The sequence below is a fragment of the Halichoerus grypus genome, chromosome 1 (genome assembly GCF_964656455.1).
Source record: "Halichoerus grypus chromosome 1, mHalGry1.hap1.1, whole genome shotgun sequence".
Lineage (NCBI taxonomy): Eukaryota > Metazoa > Chordata > Mammalia > Carnivora > Phocidae > Halichoerus > Halichoerus grypus.
The window spans coordinates 14,954,537-14,964,584 of record NC_135712.1 but is presented as its reverse complement, the minus strand read 5'-3'; the positions used below and the strand labels follow the sequence as shown (position 1 = coordinate 14,964,584).

General features: G+C 37.2%; 1 protein-coding gene across 1 annotated transcript; it reads right to left on the bottom strand.

Annotated features, from left to right (window-relative positions):
• Nucleotides 1-613: 613 nt before the first annotated feature.
• LOC118541475 (keratin-associated protein 13-2-like) lies at nt 614-1,141 on the bottom strand. Its single transcript, XM_036101095.2, has one exon. It carries the CDS (start codon nt 1,139-1,141, stop codon nt 614-616), a length of 528 nt encoding a protein of 175 aa, XP_035956988.2.
• Nucleotides 1,142-10,048: the final 8,907 nt, after the last annotated feature.

Genomic DNA, 10,048 nt, shown 5'->3' with positions numbered 1-10,048 from the left:
TCTCTGGACAAATTCTAATTCAATACTATTTCAAAAATGTAAACTCAAAACCAAATAAGCATACGATGTCCTCACTGAAAATGTGACGAGAATGTTGACTTTATATGGGCATACTCTCAATAATAAAAATCCTACCAGCTTTGGAAGACATGCACACTTATTAGCTCTTAGTCAGTAAACTGCCCAGAGAATTTCACTAGATACCAGGCCTGCTGCCATTTCCTACGGAAATCCAAACCTATTTCTTAAGGAAAGTATTCTGAGGGTCTGGAGCCCCAAAGATAGATCACAAATCAGACTTTGAAAATCAATAAAGAACAATGAGAACATATCAGATACAAGAGCCAATGGATTTATTAGGTCAAACAAAACTGAATTTCCATACATTTTGTAAGAAGAATTTATGTAATTCTGAGTCAATTGTTCAAAATTATAGGCACGCACTTAATATTTTGGTCATTCATTAATTTCACTGCCTAAAGAAACTAGTCTATCAGCTGGTACTTGATGCCAGACAAAGGGTGAAGAGCTGGAGGTGAGAGGCATTTAGCTAACATTACTGATAGGAGCTCTATGTAGAGACTGAGATATTTTGCTCAAAGGGTCTGGAAACTCAACAAGTTGGTCTACAGAAGGCTGATCTATAGGTTGGCCTGTAACAAGGAGACTGGCAGCTCCTAGAAGCCAAGTAGGTTGGATGCCAGAATCTGGATCCATGGCCCAGAGAAGGGAAGCCACAGACTCCATAACTCCTGGATCTGGAGCCCTGGGATCCACCTCCCAGTGAGTAGCAGCTTCTGGATCCAGAGCCCAGGGAAGGATAGCTGCTGGACCCAATGCCCACAGACCCAGAGTGAGTCGTCTGGCAAGGACTGGAGAGCGTGGAGGTCCTCGGGCGGTGGTAGGACGTCTGGCAGGGGCTGGACACCACACGGGATGTCTGGTGGCTGGTGGGCTCACAGAAGGTCTCCTGAGAGCCACTGGGGAGGGAGGAGCCCAGCTGGCAGGTGCTGGGAGAGCGTAGGTCAGTGCGGTAGACCAGGTTGCTGGGGAAGGAAGAGCGACAGGAGGAGCTTGGGGAGCGCAGGTATGCCCCAAAAGAGTGGGAGGAGTTGTTTCCAGAGCAGTAGCTGTAGGACATGTTGGCAGGAGATGTGAGTTTGGCTGAGTGACAGTGAAGAGATGCTCTGAGTTTCAATGCCATGGTCTGGACTCCAAGTTATATATACTCTTAGAAGTGGGTGTGTCACCATCCAGATGCTCCCTCCTCCTTGCTTGTCACTCTATGCAAGAATGCCTCTCTAGGTTATTGCTTAACTCTAATTTATCACATCTTCACACAGTTAATTGTGCTTCAATCACTCTGATACACTTTGGAAGAAGCTACTCAGTTTCTTTCTCCAGGAATTCTCTGTGATTTGACCTTTGAAGTTATACATCATCACACTTCCAAATACCCTTCCCTTTTTTATTCACATGGGCTGTGAGTCCTTGTCCCACCAAATGGACTTGCATGAACTTTTCCTTCACTTCTGCGAGACTATCAGGACCATCAGTGGTTACTATTCAACATACTTTGTCCTTTTCTTCATGAGCATATAACAATGGATTTCTCCAAATACTAATTATGCTCAGCAGACTCAACAATCTATCAGTCAAACCTTTTACTCTTTTTCTATTTGAATTAATCCATGTAATTACTGGTATCTACTAATTTAGCTTAATTAAATTGTGGCTTCATTGGCAAAGCACTCAGCCTGCCTTTTCTGTGATACACTTGATTTTCTCATGTCTTGAGCTTACCACTGGAATTAAGGGTTATGGATATCATTCTTGTTGACCATGCCAGTGGACTTCCTTAAAGGGAATGGAAGCCTAAAATGCTTCCTTAGAAGATGCTCCTCTAGAAACAATAAACACAACCCTTTGAGTGAGGTTTTAAGTAGAAGTGTTTGCTAGAATTGAATTTCTGCATGTATTTTCTGAGAAGCCTATCTTGCAGCAGGCTTATTCTCTGCTTATGTCCTAACCCAACTCATAGTTTTTTGTTTTTTGGGTTTTTTTTGCCTTATTTCTTGGTGAAGTGACATATTCCTAGTTGCGGTTACTAATTTATATCTCAAATTATATTTCAGGAATTAACATCTAACATTTTTTGAAGCAACTAACTTGAAGTATTAGAGCTACATGGGTCTTTAATATCTGTGGTCAACCCACACATTGAAAAATTATGTCTTGGAGAGGTTCAGTAAATGCCTCCTAAGGGCTAGGAAAGATAGAAGCTTGAACTACGGTCTCCTTATGCAGAGTCAAGATCCAAATACTCTGCAAATATAAAAGCAGATTTAACTTTAACTTGTCTCAGAAAAGAATCTATTAAGCTTATTTATACTAAGATATAAAAGCCTAATAAAGCCTTATTTACCTCTCCTAAGAATATTTGCACTGAATAGTGTTCAACAGTAGATGTCCATGCATCACTGATCTTTATGCATTTAAAGTATATTTTACCTTCTAGCCCAAGAAAGAGAAAAGAATTTGGATAACCCATACTTAGATTAATGAAAAAAAAAAAGGGAAGAAGAAGAAAAAGGGTTTCTTCTTATCTGGTTTGTGCCCATTTTTCTTCTTTAGAATCTGACATTTTATTTGGTTTAACTAAGGGGAATGGCATTTACAATTGTCATTGAAAAGAAAGCTCCTTAACTACCTGAAAATTAACTTGCTGAATTCCAAAGCACGCTGCTTCGGAGCACTTAGTTACTTTGTTTTATGATTATCTCTCCCATGCAGAATCCAAAGTGTGGCATGCATCACATGAAGAGCCCTTGTGCAATACTTAAGCCATCACTCTGATTCACTGAAGTAAAAGAAGTTACGCTTTATGAATGGACACCTATTAAATTTACTAAAGAAGTATGTGCCGTCCCCAACACATGGGATTCCTTAAAATGCCAGCCTTTAACTCCTTTAGAATGCACAGTATTTCTCTCTTCCTATTCATAGTTGATTCTGGTAAAAATAAATAGATAAATAAAAAAGGCTTTCTAATATCCAGAAGTTCTTGCTTCTCCAGGTTAGCTCCCCATGCCTGGGAATTAACATGAAAATAACTCGGGAATAAGTCAATTCCAATTAATATCGCCCCACACCCATTGCTAATTAGGTGAACACTTTTCATTAGTCATTCGTGCACTTTGTACAGATACTAGTGAATAACTCATAAATGCTAATAAATGTGTCCCTCTGAAAGGAAGAAAAAGCAAAACAAAACTAGAGTGGTTTTAATAGTTCAGAAGTGGATCCTGGAACTAATAAAACACTCTGTGTACTCTATAAACACAGGTATAGTTTTTAAGAAAAAAAAATCACTGTCTGGGTATGTCAGAAGAAAAATGCGATATTGCAATTTTTTTTGAAATGGAGAAATACCAATACTACATAGAATAAACCAGCATTAGAGGGCTCAGTAGCCACAAGTAACTTTATGATCTGAATTACTTGAGTATTGATTATTTTTCCAGGTCATCACATTAATGTAGTTCAGTCTTCAAGCTGACAATCCCCTTTTGCAATGTTTTCAGAAATTTTTGAATACCTTTCAAACCGGGTGAATATTAGTAGAAATAGCAGAAATCCATATATTCCAGCAGGTAACTTTATCTTTCCTGTTCACTTTTCTCTTATATTCTCAAAACTGCCTTCTCTAGACCTACAAGGGACTTTTATCACCCCATCTGCAAAGGTTCTGCTTCCTAACAGCTATTCCTCACTAGGATTTTACTTTCCAAATTCTCTCACCTAGGGAGTGATTTATCTGTTAAAGGTTAGCACTAAGTATGGGCTGAAAGACCCATTTCCTGGGAAAGGACGAGGAAAAGCATTCAACCTCTCTGCTCTGGCTTCTGGCCCAGGCGCCAAGCAAGTCAGCCATGAGCAGCTACTTTCCCAGAGGTCATCCTGCTGCCCTGTTAGACTCTCTGGGTGCTGGCACTCCTCTAACATAACAACAGCCTCTTCCTGCTGCAAACTGACCGTTTTAAGTCTGCAGAACCACATCATCCATAACCTTGATTGAAAAGGCCAGTGTAGCTGATTTCTAGACTCTGCTTCCAGAACCCACTCATCTTCTGACACTTGCCTTTGCCTAATTCATTTTGAAAATGGAAAAAAAAAAAGAATACACAGAATGATAAAGCAAACTCTAGAGCAGTTTTCTGAAATGCCTAAACTCTCAATTGTTACCATTTTGTCATATTTATTTCATCTCTGTCTCTCGCTCAATTAAAGAAATAAAACATTACAGATATGATCCCTCAGTGGGCCAACCTCAGTCTCCTGCTCTTTCCTATCTTTCCACTAATGCCTTCAGTTTGAAGGAGTCTTCCAGGAAATTTTCTGCACACATATTTATAAGTGTATGTACTTTGTTGTTTTGTTATCATTATTATTATTTCAGATTTTATTTATTTATTTCAAAGAGAACGAGAGAATGGTGGGAGAGGGGCAGAAGGAGAGAGAGAGAAGCCTCAAGCAGAATCCCCAGCAGGGAGCCCAATGCGGGGCTTGATCCCAGGACCCTGAGATCATGACCTGAGCTGAAATCAAGAGTGCGATGCTTACCTGAATGAGCCACCCAAGCACCCGTTTCACTATTATTGTTTTAAGTTGTAAGAATGCAGTCTTATTGCACATATATTTGTAAATGTATTTTTATGAAAAATTACTTTTTAATTTTTTTAAATTTTTTAAAATTACTTTTAAAATATATCCATGTTGATATTTGTATATTTGGGTATTGTTCTATTATCACTTCAGGGGCACTTTTAAGTGCCAGGCACTGTTCTAAGCATTTTATTACAAATATTAGCTCATTGAATCTTCATAATAATCCTATTCAGTACATACTGCTATTGTTCTTATTTTAGAGATGATGAAGCTGAGACAAATAGGTTGAGTTTCTTGCCCATGGCCACTCATGTAGTAAGTAACAGAAATGGAATTTGAACCCAGATACTGGACCCATCGTCAGAGTTTTTGCAAACAAGCACTCTATTATAATATAAAGATCTAGTTTCTTGTTACTACTGTATAGAATTCTTCCATAATAATATCACATTTTATTGATCTATGTCCTTATTATTTTTGATTTCTCACTATCACAAATCATGTGACAAGGAAGATACTTGTACTTATGTGCACATCTAGGGTTTCTGTCAGGTATACACTTAGAGGTAGACTTGCTAGGTATTTTCAATTTCATTTTCAATTTTAGTGTAGTAATTGGGAGCATGGCCCTTGGACCCAGAACAGCTGGGTTTGAATCCTGACTCCATCATTTGCTAGTTATATAACTCAGACTCTTTCAAGTTCAGTCTTTTATTATTACCTTTTATCAATTATTCTATAGAGTAATTTCTCCTTTCAAATTAATTTTTAATTCTTTGTGTATTATTTATTTTATGCCTTTATCTTTTTTTAAAAGATTTATTTGTTTATTTTAAAGAAAGAGAGAGCAGTGGGGAGAGGGGCAGAGGGAGAAGGTGAGAGAGAATTCTCAAGCAGAGTCTGCGCTGAGCAAGGATCCTGACCCAGGGCTCGATCCCACAAACCTGAGATCATGACCTGAGCCAAAATCAAGAGATGGATGCTTAATCGACTGAGCCACCCAGGCACCCTTGCCTTGTCTTTCATATGTTGCAAAAATATTTCTCCACTGAGTTGTTTGACTATCTTTTTTAAGCTCAGATCTATTGAGGTACAATTTACACATAAAGAAATTCACCTCTTTTAGGCATACAGTTCAATGAGTTTTGACAAACATATACAGTCAAGTAACCACCGATGCAATGGAAATACAGGACATTTCCATTATCACCTAAAGTTTCCTTGTGAGTCAATCTCTTCCCACCATATATCTGAATTTCTGTCCTTGTAGTCTTTTCTTTTCTGAGATGCACGGTAAATGGAACTGTCCATTACACAGCTTTTGTGGCTAGTTTTCCTCACAGAGTACACTGCTTTTGAGATTCATCCATGTTGTTGTACAGTCCAATAGCCCCTTCCTTTTCATTGCTATGTGGTATTTCACTGTATGTATGCTATCCACTCACACCACTTACGGACATTTTGATGATTTCCAATTTGGGGCTATTAGGGACTAACCTGCCATAACCATTTACATGCATGTTTCTTCATAGACACATGTTTTGTTTTTTCTAGATAAATATTTGGTGGTGGGATTGCTAGTTGATATGGTAACTGCATGTTTAGCATTACAAAAACACTGTGAGACTATTTTCCATTTTGCATTCGCAACAGCAAGTTCCACAGTTGTTCCAAATCCTCTATAGCACCATGCATATCATTATTATCATTACCATTATCCATTGTTATTTTGCCTACTCTAGGGGGCATGTAGTGGTGTCACACGTGATTTTAGCTTTCCTATTCCTAATGACAATAATAGTGTACAGCTTTTGATGTGCTATTTGCCTTCCATGGCTGTCCTTCAGTGGTACCTATTTAAATTTTTTTTATCATTTTTGAGTTGTCTCTCTTTACATAATTGAGTTGTAAGAGTCCTTTGTATATCCTAGATCCAAGGCTTCTATCAAATAGTGTTTTTCAAATATTTTCTTCAAGGTTGTGGCTTGTGGCTTGTCATTTCATTTTATCAAAGTGTTTTGGAGAGCAGATGTTTTTAGTTTTTATTAAGTTCAATTTATCAAAAAAAAATTTGGTATATGGTACAAAGTTTGAGTCAAGGATTTTTTTATTTTTTGTCATATAGATATCCAATTATCCTAGTACCATTTGTTGAAAAGATTGCCCTTTTCCTACTGAATCACCATGACAACTTTGTCTAAGTCATGTATGTACAGACTTATTTCTGGAGTCAGTCTTCTGTTCCATTAAGGTACATGTCTACCCAACACTACCATGCCTTAAGGACTATAGCTTTATAGTAAGCCTTGACATCAGATTGTAAACCCCCAAACTTTGCTCTCTATTTTCAAAATTATTTACCTATACGAGTTCTTTTTCATCTCCATATAAATTTTAGAATGAGTTTGCCAATTTCTACAAAGAACCTGATATGTTTTTTTCATCTGTATTATGTCAAATCTGCATGCAATTGGGGGAGAATTGAAATCTTAATAGTCTTTGTTTCATGAGCGTGACATATCTCTTCATTTATTTGAACGTTCTTTGATATCGCTCATCAATGTGTTATGGTTTTCATTATACAAATCCTACATATGTGTTATTAGGTTTACAGCTAAGTACTTTGTGGAGTTTGGTGCTATTTTAAATGGTATTTTAAAATTTCAATTCCTATTTGTTCATCACTTTTACATAGAATTACTTTTTTTTTTTTGTATATGGCTTTGTATCCTGCAAGTGTACGAAGTTCATTTATTAGTTCTAGCAGATTTTTGTGAATTATTTCAGGTCTTTTGTATAGGCTATAATGTCATCTGCAAATAAAGACAATATTCTTTCTTCCTTTAAATATGTATGACTCCTTTCTTTTGGTCTCATCCTATTGAGTAGAACCTCCAATACAATGCTGAATGGAAGTGGTCAAAGCAGACATCCTTACTTTGTCCTGAGCATTCCATTTTTCTTTATTAACTATGATGCTACCAGTATGCTTTTGTAAATGTCACTTATTAGGCCGAGTAAGTTCTCTTCTAAATCTTGTTTGCTGAAAGCTTTTACCATGAGCGCATGCATGCTGAGTTTTTCTAAATGCTTTTTCATGCATTTGTTGAGATTATTGTATAGTTGAGTTTTTAGTCCGTTGATGTGATAAATTGCAGTAGGTGATTTTGAATATTAACTCAACTTTGCATTCCTGGGAAAAACATCCTTGATCATGATGTATTATACTTTTAATACATTACTGGATTAGATTTACTGACATATTTTCTAAGGTTTTTTTTTTTTTTTTTTTTTTTAATGCCTATTTTATGAGGGGTATTAGTTTGTGATTTTCTTATAATAGTGTCCATGTCTAGTTTTCTACGAAGGTAATGTTGATCTATAAAATTTGTTGGGAAGTGTTTATACTTCTCTTTTCCAAAATATTTTATGTAGAATTTTTTTTCAAATATTTTGAATAATTTTCCAAAGAAGCTACCTCAGCTTGGAATTTGCTTTCTTGTAAGGTTTTTAACTGTCATTTTAATTTCTTTTATAGATATAGGGCAATCCAGGATGTCTCATTATTCTTGATTGAGCTGTTAGTGTGTATCTGCCAGGGAATTTTCCCATTTCACCTATGGTGTCCCAGCGAGTAACCTCAGAATCCAGCAACAGCAGTCATATAAATCTGCTCGGGCTATAAAAAAGGTAGAAATAGTGGTGACCTGTCTCACGACCACATGGACAGCATAAGCCATTGCAAGGGCCACTCTGGCCAGAAAGCAAGGCAAGTTCAATGATACCAGTTGGAGTAAAATCTGAATCCAGAAGACATAAAACCAACAATCTCACATGTATTATCTCATTTGTTTTGTTTTCATGTTAATCATTTCTGCCATGATATTAATATACCTGTTCTCACTCAGATGTTCATTCAAATGAAATTTTATTGCATCTTTTTATTAAAAGTATTTTAAGAAACCAAACATCTTTTGAATCTTATTAAACTTGATGGCCTCAAAACAGAATACATGTTGCAGTTGAATGGATGCCCTAGTTCTCTCCTTTCCATCATTTTGTGCAGACATGCATGTCCACTTTTCTACCTCATTTTGCTCTCAGGGCTTCTGTTAGCTGTGCTTACTAAAGCAACAGAATGTGGTGATAGGATTCACCTTGCATTTGAAGTAAAGATCATTTCCTGGGTTCTGGCTATATCACTTACCTGGTGGAGGTTCCATCTTCAGTCTGCTTGTCAGTTGATAAACAAGGCTGATTTTTCTAAAATAATTAGAAAATACTCAACTCCTCATCTGTTTCCAAACCTTAGTTCTCAAATCCCCATCCTGAAAGTTTTCAAAGATGTGCATAATCTAGGAAAAAAAAATTAGGGGGCCAAAAAGGGAGTCTAGTATTACATTCAACTTCAATGTTCCTTATTGTTTTGTTTGTTTGAATTCAGCACCATAGACAAAACAGAAACACAGTCTAACTAGGAATTGAACAAAGTGCAGATATAGTTTACAGCATCAGATATTACTAAACTTACCAAGTAAATGCTAGTGGTGAAACCACGGATTGCAATATCTGATTTTTTTTTTTTTTTTTTTAAAGATTTTATTTATTTATTTGAGAGAGAGAGAATGAGAGAGAGCACATGAGAGGGGGGAGGGTCGGAGGGAGAAGCAGATTCCCTGCCGAGCAGGGAGCCCGATGCGGGACTCGATCCCGGGACTCCAGGATCATGACCTGAGCCGAAGGCAGTCGCTTAACCAACTGAGCCACCCAGGCGCCCCGCAATATCTGATTTTTTATACTGATAAAGGTGAGTTTTAGTATGATCATGGAGACAACACAGAACGACAGCAGTTTACTTTAGGTTGTTACATAGATCAGAGGCAGGACCAGATGGCTGCTGAAGGTCCTGACAACTGCAAAATTCAATGACTTTAAGGTAAAATTCACTTTCTGATAATTCAGCCTCCATAATGAGTTTCCATATGACCACATGTTGTTGTTTAACTTTTGTTCTTTGGCTGGTTTGGAAGAAAAAGGCACATTCCCTCCCTAGTGAAGTATAAGCAAGATTCAAGAAGTACATGATCAATTTGGTTAGAAAGGATACTTATAGCAAACATGAAGAAAGTCATCTATTTCTTAGAGAGTGTGTTAGAGTTCTCCAGAGAAACAGAACAGATCATATGTACATGTGTGTTTAGGGATAGTATATATATATATATATATATATACACACACACACACACACACACACACACACACATATGTGAGTGTGTGGGGGTACAGAGGCAGAGAGATTTATTTTTTAAAATCAGCTTGTGTGGTTGTGGGGCTTACAAGTTTGAAATCTACAAGACAAGACAGCAGGCTGGAAATTCGT